Raw genomic sequence first — 26,642 nt, forward strand, 5'->3', positions numbered from 1 at the left:
TTATTAATTAAATAAGATGATGGTAATAAAATCAATATTACTTAACATCTTCATAAAGCATACAAAAATATACTGCTTTTTCAGTGTTCTTCAAACACATATAAATTTTTTGTGGATTGTATTTTGAAGATGATTGATGAGCAGTGTTAAAAATAAATTTAAAAAATAATTAGCGTTCACATCAGCAAGCAAGTAGCGACACCTAGGCATGACCTGAAATACATCAAGTTGACATTCCACACAGTTCCAATATGTAGCATTATATCAACAAATATTCCGTTAGTTACAAAAGAAAGATCCAATTGTCATTTGGATACGGTTCTCCGGTCGCGCCCTTGTATCTTTATCCTTCCAGTGACCGCGTAGTGAGTTGTCAACACTTACAAGTGATAATTAAATGTACGGAAAAAAGTGTAAAGAGTAAGTAAAACCGCAAGAGAAACCAACTGTCACACATTTCATTTAATAAAAAAATAGTCAGCCAGATGCGTTCGCGCGGCGTCACGTGCGCTAAGCGATTTTTTGCATCTTGCCGGGAATACGGACAATGTCAAAAATATCTAGAACTAAAGCACTCGAATACATATCGAATTGGAGTACAACAGACGTGATCGAAATTCTTAAAAAGGTAAATAAAAAAATACTTTCTCTAATACTTTCGCTACAATTTGCAACTTATTGGAATGCAATAAGGAGGAAAATGAAATATATACAGTTCATATTCGCAAATCACTTAATTGACTATGTTTTTTTGTAATACACAACGATATTTAAAAAAATATTGACGTAAAGCATTCTATAAAATATTCAACACCCATGCATTTTTTAGAGTTCTGAGTTTATTATCAAAGTAAACATATTATTTAATCTCATTTTTTTTGTTTACAGAATGGCCTAGAAGAATGTTGTCCAGCAATATTAAAACGTCAAATTGATGGAGATGAACTTTTGGTGAGTTTTATTACCTCATGAACGAGTAGACGTCAAAATATATTAATCGAGTTTATTAAGATATTCCTGAGATAATATATGTGATAAAAAAGCAAAGAAGTGTTTGTATTGATGTTTTGTAAGATATCTATGATGGAGAATACAATAATTTTTTTCTCTGTTTTCACTATTGTCTTTCTCACATTGTCTGACTCAATTCTCATTCTCATTCAAGTGTTCGTTGAGGATTCATGATTACCAGACAAAAAAAATAGCAAGAGAAATTCCGATTTCACTTGACGGAATTGCGTGAATTGTCAGTATACGTTGAAAAGTCTTGTAGCCCGCACGACAAATTTTATTAAAGCTCTGATTAATCCTCGAGATAAATTCATTATTTAAAGTTTAATTTGAGTAAATTATGTTTTTTTCTCAACGACGTTTTTCAAGGAATTCAATGGTTAAATGGAATCTATTATCGGTACATGTCCGGTTACCATTTCTTATCATGTTATACTGCTGCCACATAAAATTCAAATAATACTAAATGTCTCTAATTACTCAACAGCACTTAACTGAGGGGAAATTGGCGCTTTGGAAGAGTGACTTATCACGCTCTCAAACATGGTAAGCTAAATATTTTTTATTTACAGCTAAAAATAAACTAAGTGCTGACGTTTGACTTTATTATTTCGAAATTTTTCCTTTTATTCAGGAGTTTATGGACATTTGTCGAAGGATTAAATCGAGCACCAGAAGAACACGTAGTTTCTAATATTACTCATAACGATCAAGAACCGGTAAGCGATTCTGGATCATGGGGAACGGACTGGGAAGATTACGAAGATGATGATGATTCATCAGCGATAAAGAAACATGTTGGACTTCGTAAAAATGGTTCGTCACAACGTAGCACGGGTTTTAGAAATAGTTTAATGGTTTTTCAGAATCATGAAAAGCTTGCACAAAATCAAAAACAATCATCTAATGTTATTTATAGACCAGAAAGTATTTATATGAATTACAATGAAAATGATTCAACTGAATCGAAAGATGAAGAAACCATGTATATGAATTTAGAAGAAGAGGAGCAAAAAATGCAAAAAAACCCGAATAAGAATTTAAATCAATTTGAACAAACTCTTTCGGAACAATTAAAAGAGCATTTAAAATTACGGTCGATTGAAAAACCTGCGTTAATTAAGAACAAAGTAGAGCTGCCTGATAAATCTGAGATACAACTGCCAGAGAAACCCGCTGTACCTGCACGTCCTCCCAAGTTTAACAGTATTGAGAAAAAAGAAATAAAAAAACCAGCATCTCCACCACCGCGCATTGATAGAAGTCCTGTTGTTCCTGAAAGACCAGATGACCTGCCAAAACCGCCAGTAATGATACGAAATTTCGATCTTGTGGCCAATTTACCTACAAAAACAAATGAAAGTGATGATGAATATGAAGATTTCGATGCGCAAATAATTGAACAAAATCGATTAAAGGTGGAAAGTAATCAATCGCTTATCAAAAGGTCTGTTGAAAGTTTATATAAACCGCCCAGTACTACGAGCCAGGAGAAAGAGGCAGAAGAAGATTGTGAAGATTTTTATGAATCGATTACTGAGAATGTAAGCATTTTTTTTTTAGTTTCCCAAATAGTTATTAATATATTATTTGAATAACTTTATTTATTTTTCCGTTTCAGGTGGATGACAATAATTACTATATTCAGCCAATTTCTCAACCTGTCAGAGAACTTCCACAGCTCCCGGTGAATCCAAATACATCAGATTCAACTGTTACCCTATCAAAAACTTCATTATCGAAGATTCAAAACAAAAATGGTTAGTATTGATTTTTTGTCAGAAGTTATTGCGTAAAGAGAGTTAAAAAGAAAAGAAAAAGAAGAATTCCCACGAGAAAAAAATCAATGAGTGAAGCTTGGCAACACGTGGAGTGCAACTGGTTGTTGCCACTTATGCTTTATGCTTTCAAAACTCTTCATACTATTCAGTTGTATGTCAATTGTGCAGGAATAGTCAGTGGATAAATATTTAAACTATTATCAAAATGTAATCAAACAAAAAGGGGATGAAAAAGCGAAGTGAAAAATGTTCTTGCTTTTGTTTAAGAGTTTCAAAAGGTCTTTTAATTGGTTTAGGATTGCGTTTTACGAACGAAATATGTGATACAGTTGTACGGATTAAACGCGTAATGTTGAGATGCTGTTCATCTGAGCATGAAGTTTTGGAGCTCACAGGTTAGAAAAAATGAGTGTGATAAAAATGAACGAAATGAATTTAATAGGATTATCGAAAATTCTATTTTTAATAAACATCTTAGAAATTTGCCTCATGCTGAGAGACCACCGGATCGCTGCGAGTGATGCGTGGTATAAGTTAATGCTAAAGATGTCAGTCTTATCTTCTTAGTCATAACGTGTAGATGTTATTTAATTGTCTCTTCTCTTATCTTTATTTAAATTAAATAAACTTTTACATTTCTTCATTGACTAATAATAATTCTAAAAAAATGGCATTAGTGAGTGATCCTAAAAGATTAGTTTCATTGAATACATCAATGCGAAAACAAGCTAGTTTGTCAGAGTGCTTGACTCAAGCAGCTCTTACTCAAGCTCGTCTTAATCTTTCAAGTTAGTAAAAGTTTAAAGTCGAGTGTTAATCATTTAAGACATAAAGTTTTATTTGTCATACCGTAGATATGTATTGCGATAAAATTTCTATCAATACCAATAGCCACTTTATATACTAAGATAAGGTAATCACAAACAATTTGATAATAAATTAATACAAATTTGTTTATTATAGAACGATCACCTGATAAAAAATCTGCGACTTTACCTCATCCTGGAAGCAGCACATCTTTGTCAGCTGAAATGAGAGCTACACGACCATTACCTCCACCACCCTTTGGGCAATCTTACATTAATTTCTCATGGTTTCATAATGTTACACGAGAACAAGCTACAACTCTTATTCAAGAGCGTAAGAGAATTTAACACATAATTTGTTGTCACATTTATCATTATTTTTTCTTGTTATCTATAGGAGCTTACAGTAATGTACACAATGGATACTTTTTGATCAGGCCGTCAACTTCTGATATAAACAGTCCTTTGGTTCTTGTGGTTTGGCTGAAAGACAGAGTTTATAATGTTCCTATTAGAAAAAGAACAGACAACAGGTAGAAAATATTTTTTTGGTAGAAAATATGTGAATGAAAACTTTCAAACTTACCAATTATAAAAAATATCATATCTATTTATAGGTTTGCATTAGGATCTCCTAAATTAAATGAAAAGACGTTCATAAATGTAGATGAAATTATAACATATTATTCAAAAGAAGAATTAATTTTATATTCAAGTGGAAAACAAATGGGAAGTACTAAATTAACAGATTCACCTCCAAAATGAATTAGAAAGAAGCACTGATAATAAAATTAATTGAAATGAAAAGAAATCAAGAAGAAGCTGTAATATACTGTCAATTATGAGTGACTTTTTATGAATCTCAAAGCGTGCCTTAATTATGTATAATAGACTGCCTTGATGATAAAGAATACTTATCATTTCTATTCCAATTTATTTTTAAATACTAATTAATTATAAAGAAAAGGAAGTGCACTTTTAATATAATTATTTTAACATGACACAAGTGCAATTAATATTTATACTTATCAATCATGTGCATTTACTTTGTATAAGATTTTTCAATCGTACTTTATATTTTTGCACAAATGTGATTTATGCAATTTAAAAAATATTTTGTAAATGAATTTTTTCGATGTATTTATCAATAAAAATCTTTTATTGATTAATAAAATATGAATGTAAGATAATAAAAAATCTGTCGTATATTAATTAAATATTATCTAACAATTCATTTATCACCTGTGAATTATCGTTATCAATAATGTTTTAACGATTTATCAAGTAGACGAAGCTTTATAGCTTTTTTTGTGATAAACACAAAGTCCAAAATTACAAATTATGTTATTACTATTGAAGTTTTTCGCATTTACAATCATTATTGATGAGTAAATATCATTCAAAAAGTAATAAATTCCAGAACCATAAGTTTAAATGTTCAAATCAGAACATTACCAACAGTAATTTTAAACTTACGCGCGTCAAGAGTACCAACGTTGAAAAAAATCCCAATTCATTTTTAAAGTCTCGACCGTTTATAGAAATGGAATAATTAGGGTGCGATAAAGACAGATTATAAGCAACAAGACAGCCATTCTTTTCTAAAAAGATTCATACTGAACACGTTTTACTTGTGCTAGTTGTTAAGTGTTAATAAGTGAGCGCCAATTGAACGTATTATTTAAGCTGTCATTTGTATTACACTTATTCACAATCGAGAATTCAAGATTAAGAGGTGGACCCAGTGTTAAAGTCATTTATTCATTAATTTCTATTACTCCAAAATAAATGTCGTTTGTTGTTTATGACGAAAGACAATCAATGATATGAATCATCAGCCATCATTTGTCAACTTCTAAATGAGATAAAAAAACGAACACGAATCATGATTAAGTGATGATTTCCTATAAAATTTAGTAGTTATTAATCATTTATTAAAAAGATATGGAAAATGAAGCATCAGGAGGTAGAGAAGCTAATAAAATTTGTGGTGTATGTGGAGATCGTGCTCTAGGATTTAATTTTAATGCTTTATCATGTGAAAGTTGTAAAGCATTCTTTAGAAGAAATGCCTTAAAAAATAAGGTAAATAAATGTTATTTAACCCCAAATGATTGATATAAACATGTATTTAATCAATTATTTTTTATAGGAATTTAGGTGTCCTTTTTCACAAAATTGTAATGTGACACCAATCACAAGAAGGTTCTGTCAAAAATGCAGATTAGAAAAATGTTTCAGTATTGGTATGAGAAAAGAATATATTATGACAGAGGAAGATAAAGTATTAAAGCGTCAGAAAATAGAACAAAACCGGGCAAAGAAGAGATCATCTGATGAACCTAGGGGGCCTAAAATGAAGCGGGAAGTAATAGAAGACCCTAATTATGACGAAACATCAGTCTCTGTGACTTCAATAGCCTCGACAGTATCTGAAACATATTTTTGGGAATCAGATAAAAAATATGCAGATTTAGATGGTAATCGACAACAAACTGTTGAGAGTTTGAGTCCCGTAACTGCAGCAAGTGTGCCAAGTCCTTCAAGTCCACCTGAAAGTCGCGATATTATCGGATCAAAAACTCTAGATATGCTCAAAGAATCAACACATTCCAATAAAAATACTGGGGAATGCCAGGCCATGAGTTTTTTATCGAGAGAAAATCCGTGTAGCTCAAATTCTACGAAAATTAATGGAACTATTTCTTCTGAAAATTATTCTAAATATTCTTCTATTGGCAATAACTACACTGACTCTTCAGCTTCAGAGAGTGAGGCAAATGGTGAAAAACATTTACTGTATTCACATAGTACAAAAAATTTTAGACTAAACAATAATAATAACCATCAGTTTGAAAAAACTCTGAAAGAGTATTCTAATGATGTAATGAATCAAAGTGTTCAAGATAGTTATACTAAACGTACAGATTTAATTTCTGTATTGACTGAAAAATCTGATGTTGTAATAAAGTTAGTCTTGAGTAATCCTCAGTTAGCTACTAAGATATTTCAAGATAAAGATGTCATTTCTAAAATGATATCTGATCCTGAAATTGTAACAATGCTAACAGGTGATTCACAGATTTCCAAACTATTTGAATTGTATGATAATGAAGATTGTTGTTTCACTTCTGTAGTGACTAAAAAAATACCAGATAAAATAATTGAGAATACTTTAGAATCCGATGAAAATTCAATCAACAATCCAATATTGATAAATTTAATTACGAACGGCAAATCTGTTGAACGTGATAGTAAAAATTATGAGTCAACTGTAAATAATAGTGATTGGAGTCGAGTTTCTGATGATGTTACGCGAGATGTAGTTCAGGATGTTCAACGAATCCCTATCGCTGTTAATACTATTGAATCTATTTTGTGTGAAGCTATAAAATTGGAATTTTCAGCTTATTCTGCATTAAGCGGAAATCAAAATAGCAAAGAACTAAATGACGCAGAAAGAGCTAAGCTGAATGAATTAATTGTTGCTAATAAAGCACTTCTTGCACCATTGGATGATGATATTACTAATTTAGTTGGTGATGAATGTAGATTTAAGGTAAAATTAAGTTTCAACTGATTAAAAAAAAACCGATTTATTTCATTTTTTAAAAGTTATTAATCTTATTTATAAATGAATTCTTTAGGAAAATTCGGAGCATTCGGATCCCATGCTTCTAGATGTGATAAATTTGACAGCTATTGCGATTAGACGGCTAATTAAAATGTCAAAGAAAATAAACGCATTTAAAAATATGTGCCAGGAAGATCAATTAGCATTGTTAAAAGGTGGTTGTACAGAAATGTTAATATTGAGATCAACCTTAACTTATGACTCTGATAAAGATATGTGGAAGATACCTCATAGTCAAGAAAGAATGTCCAAAATAAAAGTTGATGTATTAAAGGAAGCAAAAGGAAATCTTTATTCAGAGCATGCAAGATTTGTCAAAACTTTCGATCCACGCTGGCGTGACGAAAATATAATTTTAATATTAAGTGCCATTGCCTTGTTTACACCAGAAAGACCTCGAGTAGTTCACAGTGACGTTATTAAATTAGAGCAGGTAAGATTATTGATTAAAAAAAACTAGTACTATGAATCAATCATGTATTTGATTACATGATGCTTTAACATTTCAGAACTCGTACTATTATTTGTTAAGACGATATCTAGAAAGCATTTATCCGGGTTGTGAAGCCAGATCTACGTTTCTAAAGCTTATCCAAAAAATATCTGAACTGCATCGGCTTAATAATGAAGTTGTGGGTGTTTATTTAAATGTGAATCCGTCAAGTGTTGAACCTTTGTTAATAGAAATATTTGATTTGAAGCACTAACACCTGACAGCTTTTTTTGTATCTATACACCAAGTTAAAAAACTAAATCGATTAGTATTTAAGATTGTATCTAGTTAGATAAATCAAAGTTATTTATTTAGAGATAGGTCAGATCAAAATTAAAAGTGCAGATAATAAAATAATAGTAAAATAATAGATGTAGCTGAATAATAACGAATGTTATTCATATATCAAGTGCATAATATTTTTTTAATATGTTTATTGCATTATTATTAATATTAAAATCATGACGGATGAATATGGTTATTTAGAAACCATGTAGTCTCTATATTATTATTTCATTTTACTATTAGTACAATTAAATTGAATAAATCGTTAATGTTTAGATTTTTAATGTCTTGTGATTCAGAAGTGATTTTTTTATTTCATTGTAAATAATTTACTTGCAAAAAGTATAAGTTACCAGCAATAAAATGATTTAACCCATAATCATTTGGATAATATAAATAACTGATACATGTTCGAAAAAAATCCTATTAATTATTCTGAATAATTGTGATATTAAATACAAAAAATATACTATTTTTTCATTAAACTAACTATGGAATTTGCATATTTTCTTTAGCCTTTCCTGTTCATTTAGCGTCTAAATTACCTTGAAAACAAGGCAATCAAGGAAGAACCAATTTTTGAGGTTGTTCTTTTTAACCTTTCACTATTACTCTTCAGACCTGATAATATGTTTTATGATTTGAATCATTAATTAATTAATCTTACAATTTATTCTATTAAAATTATAATATATTACCTGTTGTCATCATCTGAATTTCGAAAAAATTCTAGGCTCCATAATAAAGCGAGGAAAATGAGCATCGGTAATGCAAAGAAAAAGAAAATCGTTGATAAACAGAAAACAGATATGTAACCGACTGCTTGAAAGAATTTTATGATACTCCATGTTACCCAATTCCAAAACCATCCAAAGATTGATGTAATACCCAACATTTTAATAACCCCCAAATTCGTTTAATTGTTTACGGCATAAATTGTCAAATATTTTCTGATAATTTTGAAATTTATTTATTGAGTTTTACTTTTATTTACCAGTCTAATATTAAAAATTATTTTATGAAACAGACACTCGAACAGCTTCGCAGTATTTATCGATCGCAATGATTGATGATCCGTTGGTTGGTTCTAACCCTCGTTTAAAATAAAAGAACGCCTCGGAATTTTCATTGTGTGTTTTTACTAGACTTTCACATGAAATTTTTTCCCCTGCGACATAACATGCTCCGATAGCCGAAGGGGCTTTCAGACGAAGAAGAGTCAATTCATCGACCTGTTGACCTTCGTGAATTTCTTTAGTAAAACCTTTTTCCATGAAACACCATGATTTCCAAACGGATCCAACACAGATGACCTTCAAACCACCAGTAGCCAGTTTCAACTCCTGATAAAAACAAGTGAATGAATATAAAATAAAATCAACAAATGAAAATAAAAAAAAAGCTTACATTATGAGCTTTGCTGGCAAGGGCGTTCACATGTCGTGCGAGATACTGTCCAGCTTGAATAAATAGCAGTTTACAAAGAGAATCATTATTTTCACATCCAGTAGCTAATTCCTTGGTGAACATGGCAAATTTGCTTTTATCAAAGTTGGTATAGAGATGAGTTAACATTTCATTTCTATTAGCTACATGAAAAAATGTTCTCATTGCAGGCCAGATATAGGAAATAGGATATGGTGCCTTCTCCAAACCATCAATATCATCAAATACATATTTACAGGCTTTTCTAGCAATCCAGAAAGCTAAAAAAATTATTAGTATTTAATTATTATTATTAAAGATTTTTATTTTTCCATAAAAAGACTTTACCTCCACCTTCATCGCCCATCATATGACCCCAGCCACCACATCCATGTGTAGATCCATCAGGGTTAATTAATAATGCATTACTACCTGTTCCCGCAATAAGAACTATTCCTCCATTATCAGAACCAGTCTTTAAGCTTCCCATAGTATCAGATCCAACAATATAATTTTTACTCAAATGAGGAAAATCTTCATTCAGAGTCTTTATCAGTTCTTGATTAGTTTTTTCATCTTCACATCCACTTAAACACAAACCCTAGGGCATTAGATGTTTTTAAATCTCTTAATTCTGATTGATAAGAAAAGAGAAAATGATTTATGAACTTACTAAAGAATCTAAAGCTCGTGCTGAAGGAATTTTTAAATTTTCTTTTGCTTTCTCTATCATTTCATTTATCCTTGTAGCAGTTTCTTTCATTCCAATAGCCTACAATAATTCTCTTATCATTTCTTATTGTTGTTATTTATTGGTGTTAATATTTACCCAATGATTAGTACCAGGTCCTGTAATATAAGTCAGCTGAGTGCCGTATCCATCCATTATTATTAAAGTAGAGTGAGTACCGCCCCTGAAAATTAATTTATTTCAATATTTGTATTTAAGTAATTTTAGATTCATTTTTTGCGATAATTTAAGAAGGGTCAAAACGTAATTGTGATAAGATATCACTGAAAAATCACAAAAATATGACCTAATTAATTTAAATAAATACTATTATGATGGAGTATTACTGTTACTAATAAATAAATAAATGTGTATTTTTATCATAAGGAAGTTATTGTTATTATCACAACGATCTAGTTTTTATCTAATTTTTAAAGTCCATAAGTAGTCGATAAACATACGTACCCTTCAATTCCGCCAATTATTATCTTATCATTGCTATTTGAAGCAATTTTTTCTGAGTTCATTAACAATCTTTCTTTTTTCTTTTCTTCTTCCATTTCAATTTTTACTTTTTTTGAAAATATTGTAGATAAATGATTCTCATTGACTGATATTTCCTTCGTCTGAGGAATCTTTGATTTTTCCGCTTTTATTTGCGACATGCGTCTACTTGGACCAATCGGTTCGTCCCGGAAATTTTTGAATGTTGATTAACTTATCACACAGACACAATAATCAATTTCCACAACCTACAATATTAATAATATTATCATGAGAATATTACTCATTGTTATAAGTTATTAAAATTAATTTAAAAAACGTTACTATTCAGAGCTTAAAGTATGTTAAGGAAAAAGAAGATTGACAAATACCAGTTGATTTTGAGTTCCTTTCATCAATTGAAATGATTTGTTGGTATTGAAAGCTCTAAAAATATTGAACAGGATGAACCAAAATTTGTACCAAGCAATGACAGCTGTCACTTGTGTGTGGTACACGGCGTGTGTACCAGCGTGTACTTCCCAGTCAATTTACTGTGTCTAGACATTAAAGCATCATATTGCCTCCTCACCCCTTTGCGCCTCTCACTACATTCTCCACGTTTTTGCCTCTCTCTGTCCAACACTACGTTACAAAACAAGAATTTATGATGAATATAACTTCTACGCGCATGAGTACAACTGAACTAAAGCATTTCCTAACCTGAATATCAAAGTTTATCTTTTTACGATTAATTTCGAAGAAAAATTAAACTGATATTGATGCAACAAAGTTGAATAGTTAATCAAATAAATGTTATTTGTACTGCATAATTTGAAACTTTTTTTGCCGTTATAAGAAGTTATTTCGTTGACTTTTTTTTTGAATTTTTGCTCTAAAGTGAATTGAAAAATAGAATTATGTTCGATTTTTAACTCTTTTTTGGCTATTCAGTTTAATTAATGAGTTAATGAACAAGGATTTATATTTTACGCGGTATTTTATGAATTGTTCACGGATAATTTACCTGCTAATCTTTATATCAAGAGTTGTTATCAGTTTTAGTTTGTGTAGTTTATTGTTAGATGACTGTAGTTTCGAATATTTATTTTTGTAATAAAATCGCATTCCGAATAGTTAATTAAATTACTTAATTACTTACGTATTTTTCATTCCTTCCTAAAGTACTTATTAAAGATATCTAGCATAAATTATGGTTGTTGATATTCCAAATGAACGAATGGCACTGTTTATTCCATTGCAGTTGCCTTTCAAAGTATAAAAATGTAAGTATAAGAATGTTAAGAATTTTTTTATGATATAATCAATATTTATTTTTACTTTTTGTTAGAAATATTTAAGAAATGCCCAATATCCCATTGAGAGATGATCAAAATCTAATGCCTTTTGGAGACACACAAAATAGCTGGACTGACGATCTGCCAGTATGCAAAGAATCAGGTGCAGGGTTTTCTACAAATCAAATTTATAGAGAAGATGGTCTTCGACAAGAAGATCATTCATTTGAAGATCGATGTTTTCATTGGAAATACGATGAATCAACTTTCTTATATGGTGTTTTTGATGGACACGAAGGTTTAAGAGCTGTTAATTTTGCTCCACAACGAATGGCTGCAGAAATTCTTTTAGGACAGTTAAATGGAAAGTCTACTGATGAAGAAGTCAAAGAAGTTCTGAGGTACAAATAACCTTTTTTATTTGGTTTATGATACATCTATAAATTTTCACATATATCTTTGAAATAATCAATTGGCAATTCTTGTAGACAAGCTTTTATCTCCGTGGAACGAGGATATTTTGATTCAATAGGTGATTTGTTAGCAGAAAGAACAAGCCTGCAGTTTGATATTCCAGAGGGAATGAATTCATATGAAGCTTACCAAAAGTTTCCTGAAGTTGTTGATAAACTAAATGAATTAAATCAAGAACTGTCTGCCGGTACAAGTGCAGTCGTTGCGCTAGTTCACTGTAACCGTCTCTATGTAGCAAACGTTGGTGATAGTCGTGCTCTTCTGTGTAAAACAGATAATAATCAAGTTCTCAGAGTTATTCAGTTGAGCATAGATCATAATTTGCGGAATGAGGACGAACTCTTACGTTTATCACAATTAGGTCTTGATATTAAATCTATTAGACAAGGTATATAATAAATTGGATTTTTTTCATATTTTGTTATTAAATTTTTTTTCTTCAAGTAATTTTATGTTTTTGTTAAAAGGCTCACATCTTGGAAACCAAGAAAATACTAGATGTTTAGGTAATTTTTTAGTAAAAGGAGGTTATAGAGAATTTGAAGAACTTCAGATGTCTACGGCTGAGCCAATTATTGCTGAACCAGAAATTCATGGAGGTATTGAACTTGATGACTCTTGTAGGTTTTTATTATTGATGTCTCGAGGTCTTTATCAATCATTAGAAGAAGCTACTGGAACTGATCAAGTTAATAAAGAATTAGCATTGATGGCAGTTGAGCAGGTAAGTTCATAAAAATACTTAGCTCATTATTACTAACTTAAATCATTTGAAACAAGTTAAAAATCATTATTAATAATATTAACTATTAAAATTATCATTTAATTTTTTTCATTATTTAGTTTCGAATTCAGTCAACGATTACTGGTGTTGCTCAAGCAGTAGTGGATAAAATCGTTCGAATCCATCACGACATGAATATGAGTAACTCTGAGACTTCGTCAGTAAATGGAAAACGTGAAGATATTACACTCTTAGTCAGAAATTTTAATTTCCCTATTCCGCATGCACTGAAGAGCCCTACAAGCCAATCTGTTAGATTTAACCCAATTGTTCAAACTGCAGTAGCAAATATTCAAGAAGAAGATGATTATTTATCAACTAGTGGTGCAACTACTGTAGATAATTTTAATCCTTCAAGTAATGAAACATCTTCAACATCGGAAACCTCACCACCAGGTCCACGACCCGATAGAAATGCGAGGATACAGCCTTATGTCGATTTTTCAGAATTTTTTGCAAATGTTGAAAAACGTCAGAAAGATGGGACGTTACCAAAAAGTATAGATTTTGGATGTAGATGATTATAATGATTAATTATAATCTTTTTCCGGGGCATAATGTACTTATAAATATAGCTAAACTTTCAATGAATTAGTAAAATATTTTGTAAATTTTAATAACTGATAAAAATTTCAAATACTGTTACAAATACTCAAGTTTAATGTAAATATGATATTCATTATATTATTTTTATGATATAATTTTATTTTTATCCTTTCAATCAAATGATGATATTATCAGTAATAGATAATCATTAGTATATAAAAATGGTATTGGCAGATTGCTATGGAGAATTTTTTAAATCAATTCTTCTTTTTTCATACAATCATACAATTATTAATTTCTATACAATTATAGTACAATTTGCTAGATAAATATTTGATTATAAAGTAATCATGATTATAAAAATTATATATTTAAAATTTTGTTAAAAGTTAACATGTAATCGTTAACTATAAAATAAAACAAAATGCATTATGCAGATAAGAATTTGTTATCTTTATCTTTTGCCATAAAGATGTTAAGTGAAAATAAAAAATTAAATGTCTAATCTGTTGAATCAATTTTAATATAAATAAATACAAAATTTAAGGTTCAGGCATGCCTTTGAGACGTTCAAAGGCAGCTTTTTCAAGCGCTTCTCTATGATCAGGATGAGCAACATTGATAAGAGCGTATGCTCTTTGTTTGAGAGTCTTGCCGAATAAACTTGCGATACCATGTTCTGTTACAACATACCTTACCAATGCTCGGCTGGTGACAACACCAGCACCAGGTTTTAATATAGGTACAATTTTACTTGTTTTTCCATCAGCAGTAGTAGAGTTTAAGGCTACAATAGGATTTCCAAGACCATCTTCACTCATAGCAGCACCAGTGAGAAAATCTACTTGACCTCCAAAACCTGAATACATTCGAGTTCCAATACTGTCCGAACAAATTTGTCCAGTAAGGTCTACTTCAATACAGGAATTAATGCATGTCATTTTTGGCTGTTTTGCGACTATTCTGGGATCATTGACATAATCGACGACTAACATTTCTGTAAAATAATCAAAAAATGATAAAATAAAATGACTTGGAAAAATATATATCATCAATAAAGCTGATTTTGTTTAAAAAAGAATGTAAATTTACCAATGAAAGGATTGTTATTCATAAAATCATACAGCTTCTGAGAGCCAACACAGAAAGATCCAACAATACGTCCCCGATGAATTGTTTTCTCATTGTTTGTGATGCATCCAAGATTTACAAGATCTACTACTCCATCGCTGAACATCTCACTATGGATTCCCAAATTTTTATGACTTTTAAGTTGTGCAAGAACAGCATCAGGAATGCTACCAATTCCTAATTGAAGAGTTGCTCCATTTGCTACTAAATTTTCTGCAATATGTTTACCAATGCTCTGTTCTTTGTCGGACGGAGCTTTTACTGCATGAGCTGGCAAGGGACCATTGTGTTCGACAGCAAAGTCTATGTGACTTTTATGAATGAGCGCATCACCAAAAGTCCTTGGCATTTGTTCATTGACTTGTGCTGCAATGATATAGACCAATTATATAAACATCAGTTGTGTAGTTATTTAAATATTCATCGGCTTACCGATTATTTTTTTGGACTTAATTAAAGCTGCTCTGACACAATCTACACTTGTTCCTAGAGAGCAGTACCCTTTGCTATCTGGTGGGGTAACATGGATTAAAGCAATATCAGGCTTCATAATGTCACGATTGAACATTTTTGGAATTTCGTGCAAAAAAATGGGAATTGCATCGGCATGTCCTTCATTCACAGCTCCTCTTACGTTGCCTCCAATGAAAAAGCTGACTGATCGGAAGTGTTCTAGAAACGGGAGAGTATAAATAAATTATAAAAATTATTTTTTAAATAAATTAAATATTAAAATAATATTCAATTTATAAAGCGAGCAAGATATCTTTTCCATGTACATATATAATTTTATGATACATATGTTGATTTAATTTTTGATGAACAAATATTTCATTATTTAAGATTATCATATCCAAAATTGTTTTATATTCAACAGTTGGATTTAAAAAATCTTTTTGAAGGTTTTTGAAGTTAATACCGATTTATTACTTTTTTATCATTCTCATTTTCACTTACTCGCATTTTCCTTCTTTGCAAAAGGAGCAGCTCCTTCAAGGTGCATGTGGCAAAGCCGAACATTTTTAACGTTAGATCGAGCTCCATATTCCGTTAAACCTCTTAATAATTCAACCGGAGTGGCAGCAGCTCCTTGGACAAATACCAATTGATCTGAAAGAAGAATTTTTTATTAATAACCTGACACAGTTAGATTTTAACCTCTATGTGAAGAAAACAATCAAAACAAATTGATCCGTTTTAATGCAATAGTCCAGATAAAATATGACCTCACAAATAGTTGGATACAAAATGTACTTACCATAATTATATCTAATTTTTTATTACAGTTATATTAAAGTTTATTATTTGTGTATAAGTTGGGATAATTTAATCAGTAGGCCAAGTAAGGTCAGGCTTCAGATACTTACAGCTTTCTTATACATTGTGGGAAACGGATAAAATTAATTTACTTGTAATATACATATATACTATTGATTCATAATTAATGCAAAAAATGTCGATAATTTCAAGATTATTGTCAAATATTACATGACTTGACAAATGATATAAATGTAAACAAATGTTCAAGGTTTCATGCAGTTTTCTTTAGAACTGGCACATATAATTTGCCATTGACCCAGCTATCATTACTTTATAAAAAAGTATGTATTACTTGGTATGACGTCACACTTCTAAAATAACTATTGAAGATGTGCTATTCTTTATAAAACGATAGTTATAGAAACATTAAATCTCTTTTACTTTCTTTCCTATGGAATAAAATTTAATGGCCAAGAGTTAGGCCAGGAATTCTAAAGATAGCTTAATGGACACCTGATAAAGCGGGAGCTACCAACTTAGATAGAATAAATTTTGATTGTCAATCTTGATCTTACAATACAACCCATAATATGTCCGAGCGATATTTAAGGGCAAAGTCTAATTAGTTTCACTAATGATACATGATAATGAAATCTATGATAAACTCAACTGCCTTGAATACCAAAGTAGAATAATATCAAAGCCGTGTAATAATAACTAATAATTGAATATATTTTAATTACCAGATGCTAGACCAGCTCTTTCTACAGCTTCCTCCGAGGATTTTACCCATGTAGGTTCTTTTTCAGGAATAGGCATAGCTGGTTCGTTGACATAAGTATAAAAAGTCTTGGCTACTGTTAATCGATATCTATTTGAATTTGGGATAGTCTTGAATTTCCCTGACATCCTTGTCATTTGCTTCAGTGCCGCCATGGTATTTAGATTTTTTTATCCTAAAAATATTTATATATCCAGGAGTAAACACCATTGATTATCGCTCAAACTTTGTCATTGTAAGACAGATGACGTTTGATTTGAAATTTGTTAAGTTCAATTAAATCAATAAAATAAAGAAAATATGATAGAGAAAACACTCACAGATATTATTCTATGTGAAGCCGAACTTAATGAACTTTATCACTCTTGATATATGCACTCGATTGAGGACAGGATCAACCTCGACTTGCAGCTTGATTAACTCCGCCCCGTCTCTGGCCTTTATTGCTTCTAGCAGTCACAATCACGCCAATCCAAAAAGCATAAATAAACTTTATTTAAATTTCCCGCCATTATAAAAATACAACGCAAGTCAAGTGAATAACTAAATAAATGAAATATCCTCGTGACAGCACACTTATCATTTGTCTTTTTTCATTACATTTTGTTCTCTCTTTCTAATGTATCTCATGACTACTACCTGATTCGAAAAAATCATTAAAATATTTTAAATCAATCAAAAATTTGTAACTTTTACTTTAAATTGATTCAATAAATAATTTTTAGTTGATTGTTATTGAAATTATTAGATAAATATAAAATTTTGGCTACTTTAAAATATAATTATTTATATCAAAACGTCAATTTCAAGCTTTCTCCCCACTCCTTGTAGCATTTATTTTCCGATCGAGGTGGCAGTAGCAGTCAGGCGGTCAAGAGATTAGATTTCTCGTCAACGAGTCGTGTTCGTTTTCGTTTGTTAAAAAAAGTAAAATAATAGTGAGCAATAATGAATAAAACGATTGGGAGCCATCAAGCGCTCCAGGAGCATATCCTGGCTGTCAAAAGAGACTTCATCGCACAACCACGACTTGGTAAGTATTAATTTTATTACAAAACATATCATCGCCGACAGACCTTGCTCAAGTGGGCGTAGCATCTGATCGATCAACTCTTAGCTCAGCTGATTGATCCAAAAGGAATATTCTTTATTAACTTGCTTTGTTCTATTTAATTATGCGTACTGTTGACTTTCTCATAATTGATTTGATGGTTTTATGTATAGAAGACTATTTAAATCTTTAAAAAACTTCAATATCATTTTGTCTCTTTTCAGTCATGTGACTGCAGATGATCTATCATGGTGGCAGTAATCAGACACATTTATAATTTTTTAATATATTTACATTTTATCAAACCTTTAAAAAATCAAATAATTGGTTAAATTCCCCCTTTTCCAAGGATTCTTATGTCTTACATTTTTTCGTTATTTTATTAATATTATGTAACGTTATCTTAATAATTGTACTGATGAACAAACGGGCGTAGTTCTTGACAGTCCCCAAACTAATAATACCTTTTATTTGTTTTCAGTTTACAAAACCGTCTCTGGTGTAAATGGACCTCTCGTTATCCTAAAGGATGTTAAATTTCCTAAATTTGCTGAAATTGTTCAACTTAAACTTGCTGATGGCTCCATTCGATCAGGACAAGTCCTCGAAGTGTCTGGATCCAAGGCTGTGGTCCAAGTTTTTGAAGGAACATCTGGCATCGACGCAAAAAACACTCTCTGTGAATTTACTGGGGATATTTTGAGAACTCCTGTATCTGAAGACATGCTTGGTCGTGTATTTAATGGATCTGGAAAACCTATTGACAAAGGACCGCCCATTCTCGCGGAAGATTACCTTGATATCCAAGGTCAACCTATTAATCCTTGGTCACGTATTTACCCCGAGGAAATGATCCAAACTGGTATTTCTGCTATCGATGTTATGAACTCTATTGCCAGAGGCCAAAAAATTCCTATTTTTTCTGCTGCTGGTCTTCCTCATAATGAGGTGATTTTTTTTTTTAATCGAGTTTAAAACAAAATTAATGTAACATACTAATTGTTTATACTTTTTTCACAGATTGCTGCACAAATTTGTCGCCAAGCAGGTCTTGTTAAAGTTCCTGGAAAATCAGTTTTAGATTCTCATGAAGACAACTTTGCTATTGTTTTCGCTGCTATGGGAGTTAACATGGAAACTGCTCGATTCTTCAAGCAAGATTTTGAAGAAAATGGTTCTATGGAAAATGTATGTTTGTTCTTAAACTTGGCGAACGATCCCACAATTGAACGTATTATTACTCCTCGTTTGGCTTTAACTGCTGCTGAGTTTTTGGCTTATCAATGTGAGAAGCACGTATTAGTTATTCTCACAGACATGTCCTCATATGCTGAGGCTCTTCGTGAAGTATCAGCTGCTCGTGAAGAAGTACCGGGACGACGTGGTTTCCCAGGTTACATGTACACTGATTTGGCTACAATCTACGAACGCGCTGGACGTGTTGAAGGTCGTAATGGATCTATTACTCAAATTCCCATTCTCACTATGCCTAACGATGATATTACTCACCCTATTCCTGATTTGACGGGTTATATTACGGAGGGACAGATTTATGTTGATCGTCAACTTCACAATAAACAAATCTATCCACCTGTCAATGTATTACCTTCACTTTCACGTTTGATGAAGTCTGCTATTGGTGAAGGCATGACCAGGAAAGATCACTCTGATGTTTCTAATCAATTGGTAAATATATATTTTTTAAATTTAATTGATTAATAATAATTATTCATTAATGAATATTTTTAAATTATTTATTTCAATTTCAGTATGCTTGTTATGCTATTGGAAAAGACGTTCATGCCATGAAAACTGTCGTCGGAGAAGAAGCTTTAACTCCTGACGATCTTCTTTATCTTGAATTCTTATCGAAATTCGAAAAGAATTTCATTACCCAAGGCAGCTACGAAAATCGAACAGTTTTTGAATCCCTCGATATTGGCTGGCAACTTCTGCGTATCTTCCCTAAGGAGATGCTGAAACGTATTCCTGCCAGCACCCTCGCCGAATTTTATCCGCGAGACTCGCGTCATTAAATATAAGTAATTTTAATTAATTTATAAACTGTTATGAAAATAACTATAACACGACTTCTCTAAAATCATGTTATATTTTGTCTGATTTGAAAAAGCTTTTAGAGATATTGTAATGAAGAAAAAATGAAACAGAAGTCGTAAGTTATCATCTTTGGATCCTGTATAATATAACGATTAAGTTATAACATAAAGAGTGTTTGCGTAATTAAACAATATTCTATATAAAAATTATGTTAATCATATGATCCAGAATAGAATGTCTTTTATCAATTGTTGATGGCAAACACTTACAAAATGTTTAATCGTTATTATTTTCAGGAATTTTATTAATGTAAATTGTAATATATTGTTCAGTATTATCATAAGAAATGTAATAGAAACCTGCTCCTATTCGAACTAGTGTCCTACATTCCATGTTAAAATTTATACATAATCCGTTGTCGATTTATCGATAAAAATATCAATTGACTTAAAGCTACATATTATTATTGAATTTGGTTTTCAATACAGCTTGACAAAAAACAATTGCGGAATACTTGGGTTTTATATATAAAAAGGAGCTCATCTATCCGCTTATGATAATGCTTGCCCATAAATTAACTCAATGAAAAATTCTAGAAAATGTTTAAAAATTTTCTTGTTATTTTATTCTATACTTTCGTTAAGTATAATTTTCTGTTTAGCCTTTAAAACCTACATAAATGTAATATATCTGTAAAAAAAATTACTCGGTAAATTACATAAATACTTGCGCAATTATTTATTTACCTGATAATTTTAAACATGTATATTAGAATATGTGCGATGCAAATAATTGCATAATTTTCAAAATTAATTTTACTTCAAATAATTTAGCAGCTAGGTGGCTCACTTCACATTACTGTTTCCGGTATTTTTCTTTCATCAGCCAATTACATGTGTTTAGTTTGATTGTCATATGCATATGCTAAGTTGATATTATTAAATTTTATTTACTACTAAATAATCATTCGATTCAATAAAAACAAATCAACGCTGATGAATCTAATGCAGTTTTTTAATTAAACTCAAAGAAATAAATTGAAAACGTAAGTAATTATTTGTAAATGTGTATTAATGTTTTACGCTGAAATTTTGTGAGGTTATACATTTATGGGGTTATGTAGGAAACAAAAGATGCAATTTAATAAAAATTAAAACCATCACAATTGAGCATTAATGTTGTTGATTGCACTATTAGTCAATTTAAAAGCACATCAAAATTCAGTACTCGTTGACAGTTTATTGGCTCTACAACACCAATATACATTGTACACGTGATGGGAAAACTAGTACATGAGTACTCATACAATGAATGTGTCAATGCATAAGCTTTCACCTTGGCATTTGTTCCTTGATAGAACCACTTTTGTTTTTAGTTTGCTCGAGTCTTCCAGACTGATCATATGCTTTTTAAATCTTAATCATTTTTCAAGAATAAACGAGCTTTACCTTATCTATTCTCGATTAATCAAAATATACTTATACGTGGACAAGCAATTAACGAGTTAGTAATAAACAAACCGTTTTTTTTTTTTTAAATATATTCAAATGTAAGCATATATTTAAAGTACTTAAAAGGTTTGTTATTTGATGTTTGCGTGCTTTTATTATTAATCAAAACAAAAGCATACAGTAGTTTTTAGAATAAATTCGCGCAAACAAGTTTGGGTAAAGTTAGTTGAGGAGCAAAAAAAAATTGCTGAGTAAGTGAATGACCGCGAGTAAAGGATGATGGGCTTTGTGCCAATGTCTGCACATCTGATTCCGCACATTGTACAGTAGAAAGTCCACGTTGATAACCGCGTGAACTAGAGTGGGATATCGATCTAGGAAAATTTCAGCATCATCAACAAATACTTTTTTCTTTCAGTTTTGATTTTTATTTCAATACAAGATGAACTTGATAGTAGCAGTGATAATCGATTATTTACATTCATTTATTACTAATGTGATGTACTTTTAATATTTCATATAATATACTGTCACCCTGTCTGAGCGTGCTCAGTGATGTGAAAAGTGTCTTCAACGAATACATGCTGCTTATTTCTTGATCAGTCAACAATACGCATGGATACATATATATAACGATCAAGTAACATCCTAGTGCGACGCAATGATCGACAGTGCGTGATCGCTGATGGTCCATGTTACTAAATTTTATTATTATTTTAATGCTGTGAAGAGAAAAAAAATTTTAAAAAATGACTGGGCTTGTTGAAATTTTTCTCTTCTGTGGAGTTCTTTATTACTTCTTTAATATTAGGTACATTTGTATATTTTCGCCATTCCTTAATCCTGAATAAGAAAAATTCAATTTAATTTTATTCATTATTATTTAACTGCTATTTGATACACAAAAAACAATTTGTGGTAGACCGGATAATATTATACGATATTATTGGTTGAAGATGGTTAAAAAAAATGATTGAATAAACATTCGATACTGTTTATATAATCCAGAAAAACATTAACGATTTTTCTAGAAAAAAAATTGTACATCAAAAGGTTGAATTTGCTCGTAAATGAACAGAAATTGCTTGATAAGTACAGGCATATCAGCATGATTAAAGAAATAAACTTAAATGGATATAAATTAATTGCTTTACAGAGGTAATAACATGGTGGACGTGCTGTCTACTCGTCTCCAAGAGGTGTATGCCAATTGGGAATCTCGAACGGATGTGATTCGTGAACAAGAAGACAATCCTACACGACTTTCTCTCGATGGTAAGCTAATCAAATTAACTACCTTTTATTTGCAAATGTTTACTAATTATTTTAACCATCTTCAGGGCTTCGTCGTGCTGGTCTCCAAAGCCAAAGAAGACGTATTCAAAGTCGAGAACAAACTAGACGAGTACGTGATCGTGCACTATTTAAAATAAAAGAAACCGAGCTCTTTGTTCCTCCGGTACCGAAAGTCACGCCATTTCTTTATCAATGTTGTCAGACATGTACACCTACATCAAGGGTAAGCTTGCTATACACATACAACATTCTTTCTTTTCAATACCCAAATACCAAGCAAGCTAAAAATACAGGCAGTCACTTGCATACTGTGTTTCGAAGCTGCTTAGATTCTAAGACTGTCTAGTTATATGAGAGATCTGATATTGCGTAATGAAGAAGTGCATTGAATATGAGGAATACACACAAGATATCTACAGTAAAAATCGATCTTAATTGTTTAGCAAATGGTTAAAACACATACTTTGTCTAGTTAGTAGTAAAGTTAAAAATAATAACTTTAAAAACCAATTATTTGATAACAATTGTTGGTTAAGTTGACTAATTAAAGTACTTTATGTAAATCTTCCGTGTCAGTAGGTCAGATTATGCAATTGCGTCGTATTATTTTTTAAATTTTTATTCTAGTAGATGAATCTAAACTTGAATTAGATGATCTAAATTTAATTATATATTTATTATGCAAAATTATTTTAAATGTGTTATAAGAAAAAATTAGAAGATTAAAAAAAAAGTTTGTGTAACGTTAAATTTCGTAATAATTCATTCTTCAGTAAATTAGTAAATTTAAAAGTGTAATGCACGAAAATACTCAGGGATTTTTTTCACGATGGATGAAGATTGTTGTGGTTTGTGGATATCCGGAGAAAGTGAGTTCCCTGCGCGAAATAAAATATTCAGTCTTCTAAAATGAAAATAGCATTAATTTAGCTTCGATACTTCAGTCACAATTGCATACAACAAGGTTTTCGCAACTTTCACATAAACTCGAATGCATTCTTATTCATTACTTAATCGATGAATTTAATATAAAAACTAAAAAATGTTTTGTATTATCCAGGGAACATTTGCAAGTACTGCAACAAAACAACATCAGACATCAGGACGAAATATTTTATTGGTCGAACCAGGAGGAGGCTTGTTATCTAAAATTTTTTATCACTTTTCTTTTGTTTATAATGCAAAAACCTTTGACTATCCAAGAATTACACATACCGTGAGTAAATAATCCTTGATACTTGGAAAATAATAATTAATCTTTGATGCATTATAAATACGAGTCAAGAACGCATGACCCTCTTATGATAATTTCTTGCATATTTATTGTGTAAGGCTATTTACCACTTCCGAAAATTTTTATTATTGTTAATAATAGATATCATGAATTACAATAATCATTGTTCTATTTTCTTAGGTTATGAGTGATGAAAGACTTAAAGATGCAATCAAATTGACAGCTAAAGAGACTGCAAAGAATGAAGGGATCCCGGAAGAAGAAGCTGTTTTTCAAGCTGAGAAACGAGCTCAAACTATTTTATCACGTATGGAAAGTAAACTTAGCAATACATTTCTCAGGATAACTGGATGGCTGCTATTTAAATTACTCCCTTACTTTATTAAATCTGTGATAGTTCAAGACTCGCAAATTGAGATGATTCAAAAAGCGAGTGAAAGAGGAGTGCCTTTAGTCTTCTTACCATTGCACCGTAGTCATCTTGACTACACTATTATTAGTTTTATTCTTCTGTGTAATAATGTGCGAAATGTATTAATTGCTGCTGGAGATAACTTAAATATGCCATTTTTCGGTAGAATATTAAGTGGTCTTGGTGCTTTTTACATAAAAAGACGAATTGATCCTGTGCAAGGACGTAAAGATATTCTGTACAGAGCAACTTTGCATACTTATGTGATGGAGGCCTTGAGAGCTGGTCACAATATTGAATTTTTTATCGAGGGTGGCAGAACACGTACTGGTAAACCTTGCATGCCGAAAGGAGGAATTTTGAGCATTGTTGTAGATGCTTATATAGACGGCACCATTGAAGATGCACTTTTGGTACCAGTTGCCATTAATTATGAACGGCTCGTTGATGGAAACTTTGTCAGAGAACAGCTTGGACAGCCAAAGAAAATGGAAACCCTTGGTACTACACTTCGAGCCATTTGGTCGACTCTTAGAGGCAGCTACGGAATTATTAAAGTTGACATTTGTGAGCCGTTTTCTTTAAGAGAAGTATTAAAATCTATTGAACTCCAACAGAGTCGAAATATGATAAATAAACCAGTAGAAAAGTGTTTGAAATCAACGATGTCAACTTCTTCTTTGTATGGAACTGATGTCGTTGATGATGAACACAGACTTATAGTTGATTGTCTGGGACGACATGTAATTTATGATTGCGCAAATTCAACACCAATCATGTCTACTAATGTTGTAGCTTTTCTATTGTTGAATAAATTTAGAGATGGTTGCACTCTGGATAGATTAATAGAAGCGTTTGACACGCTTAGACATGAATTAGATTGGGCGCAAAAGGACGTTGCATTCTTCGGTGAAACTATTGATATAATAAATCATGCCTTAGAAATTTTAGGACCAGGCCTAGTGAAACAACAACGACAGGAAATAACACAAAAAGTAGAAGGCCAAGCTGTAAAGAAGGAAGTGGTAATTGCTATTCAACCAGTGTCAATCTTACCAAACGTGATTGAGTTAGCGTATTACAGTAATTCAATGATGATTCATTATGTCATGGACAGTATAGTTATCTCAGCTTTATATGCTGAAAGAAAAGCACAAATCAATGATCCGCAAGCGATGGCACAGAATGAAGTCATCATATTTCAACATGTTTTAATAGAAAAAGCTGTCGAACTTTGCGATATTTTGAAAAATGAATTTATATTTTATAAACCTTGTCAAGAGATAGAAAATGTGATACTTGCAGCTATAGATCGTCTCATATATATGGGATTATTATCTACTAATGAAGAGAGTTATTTAGAAGAAGAATTGTGGAGTAAGAGGTACGCGAGAAATTTCGACGATAGCTCTGATGAAGAATATGCCGTAAAAAATGCTTCTAAAAAGACTGAATATAAAGTAAACTTAGATGCTGATTCTTTAGATCGCATTGAGTTTCTTCATACAATTTTAAGGCCTCTTATTGACACTTACACTTTTAGTGCCTTTACTTTAAGAAAGTTAGTCGGTCGATCTCTGCTTGAAAAGGATATAATCCAAGAGATTCTTGGTGAAATCAAGACAAATATAGATCTCGGAGTTGTTAGCTATGGTAATTTTTTTGTTTTTTACTTAATATTCGCAATTGCTTTTTTTTATTATTATTAATGATTTCTAATTAATTTTTTAGGTGAGAGTTTAAGTGTTGAACCCATAAAAAATTCATTGAAATTCTTTGAAAAACGAAAGTACATCGAATGTCATCCAGAAGAAAACGCAAGAATTTATTATTTGTGTGATGAGTATGATAATGATGATGCTACGAATCGAATTTATGAATCAATTGAAATTTATAAATGGACAAAAAGAGTTAATTAGTAATGTGAAAAAGTACTGAAAATTTGCTGAAGCACAAAAAATATTTAAGAATGTAAATAGCTTTGAATCTAAGATTAAGAAATTAAAAGTCTTCCAAAGACGTAGATACGCATAACGATTTATATCAAACATCTGTCCATTAGTTTTATACGTCAAAATTTCTGCATATTCATGTTGTTCAAATTATAAGACGTTTATTTTTAAGATTTATATTCTATAATGATACTCTAGTAATTGTATCTAAAAATATTTTGCTATAAGCTTCAGAGATACTATACTTGATGAAAAATAAATAGTTT

At 31.0% G+C, this 26,642-nt stretch overlaps 7 protein-coding genes across 16 annotated transcripts; 5 read left to right on the forward strand and 2 right to left on the reverse strand.

Moving 5' to 3' along the window:
* Nucleotides 1–259: 259 nt before the first annotated feature.
* LOC118073541 (uncharacterized) lies at nucleotides 260–4,655 on the forward strand. Of its 2 annotated transcripts, XM_035094108.1 has the most exons (8): nucleotides 260–628; nucleotides 889–951; nucleotides 1,499–1,557; nucleotides 1,646–2,555; nucleotides 2,633–2,771; nucleotides 3,756–3,932; nucleotides 3,996–4,131; nucleotides 4,216–4,655. In XM_035094108.1, the coding sequence occupies exons 1-8, from the start codon at nucleotides 548–550 to the stop codon at nucleotides 4,361–4,363; spliced, it is 1,713 nt and encodes a 570-aa protein (XP_034949999.1). In that variant the 5' UTR covers nucleotides 260–547; the 3' UTR covers nucleotides 4,364–4,655. The 2 variants fall into 2 exon arrangements, with proteins under 2 accessions (XP_034949999.1, XP_034950000.1); XM_035094109.1 differs by lacking the exons at nucleotides 260–628; nucleotides 889–951 and adding an exon at nucleotides 1,173–1,411.
* A 500-nt stretch (nucleotides 4,656–5,155) lies between these two features.
* On the forward strand, nucleotides 5,156–8,375 carry Hr96 (Nuclear hormone receptor HR96). The gene is made up of 4 exons (XM_035094025.1): nucleotides 5,156–5,683; nucleotides 5,751–7,157; nucleotides 7,246–7,665; nucleotides 7,742–8,375. The coding sequence occupies exons 1-4, from the start codon at nucleotides 5,543–5,545 to the stop codon at nucleotides 7,937–7,939; spliced, it is 2,166 nt and encodes a 721-aa protein (XP_034949916.1). The 5' UTR covers nucleotides 5,156–5,542; the 3' UTR covers nucleotides 7,940–8,375.
* Nucleotides 8,376–8,956: 581 nt separating this feature from the next.
* On the reverse strand, nucleotides 8,957–11,935 carry Nagk (N-acetylglucosamine kinase). 3 transcript variants are annotated; one of them, XM_035094029.1, is made up of 8 exons: nucleotides 11,811–11,935; nucleotides 11,041–11,293; nucleotides 10,631–10,917; nucleotides 10,265–10,349; nucleotides 10,109–10,207; nucleotides 9,784–10,036; nucleotides 9,418–9,716; nucleotides 8,957–9,353 (listed from the first exon to the last, which is right to left on the reverse strand). In XM_035094029.1, the coding sequence occupies exons 3-8, from the start codon at nucleotides 10,828–10,830 to the stop codon at nucleotides 9,027–9,029; spliced, it is 1,263 nt and encodes a 420-aa protein (XP_034949920.1). In that variant the 5' UTR covers nucleotides 10,831–10,917; nucleotides 11,041–11,293; nucleotides 11,811–11,935; the 3' UTR covers nucleotides 8,957–9,026. The 3 variants fall into 3 exon arrangements, with proteins under 3 accessions (XP_034949920.1, XP_034949922.1, XP_034949921.1); XM_035094031.1 differs by lacking the exon at nucleotides 11,811–11,935 and adding an exon at nucleotides 11,676–11,692; XM_035094030.1 differs by lacking the exon at nucleotides 11,811–11,935 and adding an exon at nucleotides 11,372–11,590.
* Nucleotides 11,633–13,975, forward strand: LOC118073501 (TGF-beta-activated kinase 1 and MAP3K7-binding protein 1-like). The gene is made up of 5 exons (XM_035094028.1): nucleotides 11,633–11,934; nucleotides 12,000–12,347; nucleotides 12,435–12,808; nucleotides 12,888–13,144; nucleotides 13,264–13,975. Exons 2-5 carry the CDS (start codon nucleotides 12,013–12,015, stop codon nucleotides 13,723–13,725), a joined length of 1,428 nt encoding a protein of 475 aa, XP_034949919.1. The 5' UTR covers nucleotides 11,633–11,934; nucleotides 12,000–12,012; the 3' UTR covers nucleotides 13,726–13,975.
* A 275-nt stretch (nucleotides 13,976–14,250) lies between these two features.
* Nucleotides 14,251–17,399, reverse strand: LOC118073500 (4-hydroxybutyrate coenzyme A transferase). The gene is made up of 6 exons (XM_035094027.1): nucleotides 17,243–17,399; nucleotides 16,885–17,097; nucleotides 15,839–15,991; nucleotides 15,314–15,553; nucleotides 14,843–15,247; nucleotides 14,251–14,747 (listed from the first exon to the last, which is right to left on the reverse strand). The coding sequence occupies exons 2-6, from the start codon at nucleotides 17,075–17,077 to the stop codon at nucleotides 14,293–14,295; spliced, it is 1,446 nt and encodes a 481-aa protein (XP_034949918.1). The 5' UTR covers nucleotides 17,078–17,097; nucleotides 17,243–17,399; the 3' UTR covers nucleotides 14,251–14,292.
* Nucleotides 17,400–17,766: 367 nt separating this feature from the next.
* Vha55 (V-type proton ATPase subunit Vha55) lies at nucleotides 17,767–20,641 on the forward strand. The gene is made up of 4 exons (XM_035094026.1): nucleotides 17,767–17,955; nucleotides 18,455–18,921; nucleotides 18,994–19,659; nucleotides 19,743–20,641. Exons 1-4 carry the CDS (start codon nucleotides 17,871–17,873, stop codon nucleotides 20,007–20,009), a joined length of 1,485 nt encoding a protein of 494 aa, XP_034949917.1. The 5' UTR covers nucleotides 17,767–17,870; the 3' UTR covers nucleotides 20,010–20,641.
* Nucleotides 20,642–20,912: 271 nt separating this feature from the next.
* mino (glycerol-3-phosphate acyltransferase mino) lies at nucleotides 20,913–26,447 on the forward strand. Of its 7 annotated transcripts, none has more exons than XM_035094018.1 (7): nucleotides 21,406–21,733; nucleotides 21,901–22,293; nucleotides 22,639–22,757; nucleotides 22,823–23,001; nucleotides 23,839–23,994; nucleotides 24,193–26,077; nucleotides 26,156–26,447. In XM_035094018.1, exons 2-7 carry the CDS (start codon nucleotides 22,232–22,234, stop codon nucleotides 26,341–26,343), a joined length of 2,589 nt encoding a protein of 862 aa, XP_034949909.1. In that variant the 5' UTR covers nucleotides 21,406–21,733; nucleotides 21,901–22,231; the 3' UTR covers nucleotides 26,344–26,447. The 7 variants fall into 7 exon arrangements, with proteins under 7 accessions (XP_034949912.1, XP_034949909.1, XP_034949910.1 ...); XM_035094019.1 differs by having other exon boundaries at nucleotides 21,406–21,580; XM_035094020.1 differs by having other exon boundaries at nucleotides 21,415–21,534.
* The last annotated feature ends 195 nt before the right edge of the window (nucleotides 26,448–26,642 follow it).

This window comes from Chelonus insularis, unplaced genomic scaffold (assembly GCF_013357705.1).
Source record: "Chelonus insularis isolate UGA/USDA-ARS -01 unplaced genomic scaffold, ASM1335770v1 scaffold_303_pilon, whole genome shotgun sequence".
Lineage (NCBI taxonomy): Eukaryota > Metazoa > Arthropoda > Insecta > Hymenoptera > Braconidae > Chelonus > Chelonus insularis.

Bases quoted from the DNA above. Each gene is read 5' to 3' on its own strand.
- Nagk (XM_035094029.1), bottom strand. From the start codon at position 10,830: ATGTCGCAAATAAAAGCGGAAAAATCAAAGATTCCTCAGACGAAGGAA. The intron at 10,350-10,630 runs GTACGTATGTTT...ATTAATTTTCAG, and splicing joins ATAATTGGCGGAATTGAAGG to GGGCGGTACTCACTCTACTT. The intron at 9,717-9,783 runs GTAAAGTCTTTT...TAATTTTTTTAG, and splicing joins GATGGGCGATGAAGGTGGAG to CTTTCTGGATTGCTAGAAAA.
- Vha55 (XM_035094026.1), top strand. From the start codon at position 17,871: ATGAATAAAACGATTGGGAGCCATCAAGCGCTCCAGGAGCATATCCTG. The intron at 18,922-18,993 runs GTGATTTTTTTT...CTTTTTTCACAG, and splicing joins CTGGTCTTCCTCATAATGAG to ATTGCTGCACAAATTTGTCG. The intron at 19,660-19,742 runs GTAAATATATAT...TTTCAATTTCAG, and splicing joins CTGATGTTTCTAATCAATTG to TATGCTTGTTATGCTATTGG.
- Hr96 (XM_035094025.1), top strand. From the start codon at position 5,543: ATGGAAAATGAAGCATCAGGAGGTAGAGAAGCTAATAAAATTTGTGGT. The intron at 5,684-5,750 runs GTAAATAAATGT...TATTTTTTATAG, and splicing joins GAAATGCCTTAAAAAATAAG to GAATTTAGGTGTCCTTTTTC. The intron at 7,158-7,245 runs GTAAAATTAAGT...TGAATTCTTTAG, and splicing joins GTGATGAATGTAGATTTAAG to GAAAATTCGGAGCATTCGGA.
- LOC118073501 (XM_035094028.1), top strand. From the start codon at position 12,013: ATGCCCAATATCCCATTGAGAGATGATCAAAATCTAATGCCTTTTGGA. The intron at 12,348-12,434 runs GTACAAATAACC...CAATTCTTGTAG, and splicing joins GAAGTCAAAGAAGTTCTGAG to ACAAGCTTTTATCTCCGTGG. The intron at 12,809-12,887 runs GTATATAATAAA...TTTTGTTAAAAG, and splicing joins TATTAAATCTATTAGACAAG to GCTCACATCTTGGAAACCAA.
- mino (XM_035094017.1), top strand. From the start codon at position 22,232: ATGACTGGGCTTGTTGAAATTTTTCTCTTCTGTGGAGTTCTTTATTAC. The intron at 22,294-22,638 runs GTACATTTGTAT...ATTGCTTTACAG, and splicing joins TATTACTTCTTTAATATTAG to AGGTAATAACATGGTGGACG. The intron at 26,078-26,155 runs GTAATTTTTTTG...TTAATTTTTTAG, and splicing joins TCTCGGAGTTGTTAGCTATG to GTGAGAGTTTAAGTGTTGAA.
- LOC118073500 (XM_035094027.1), bottom strand. From the start codon at position 17,077: ATGGCGGCACTGAAGCAAATGACAAGGATGTCAGGGAAATTCAAGACT. The intron at 15,992-16,884 runs GTAATTAAAATA...TTCTTCTTTCAG, and splicing joins AAGAGCTGGTCTAGCATCTG to ATCAATTGGTATTTGTCCAA. The intron at 14,748-14,842 runs GTAAATTTACAT...ATTATTTTACAG, and splicing joins GAATAACAATCCTTTCATTG to AAATGTTAGTCGTCGATTAT.
- LOC118073541 (XM_035094108.1), top strand. From the start codon at position 548: ATGTCAAAAATATCTAGAACTAAAGCACTCGAATACATATCGAATTGG. The intron at 629-888 runs GTAAATAAAAAA...TTTTGTTTACAG, and splicing joins TGATCGAAATTCTTAAAAAG to AATGGCCTAGAAGAATGTTG. The intron at 3,933-3,995 runs GTAAGAGAATTT...TGTTATCTATAG, and splicing joins TACAACTCTTATTCAAGAGC to GAGCTTACAGTAATGTACAC.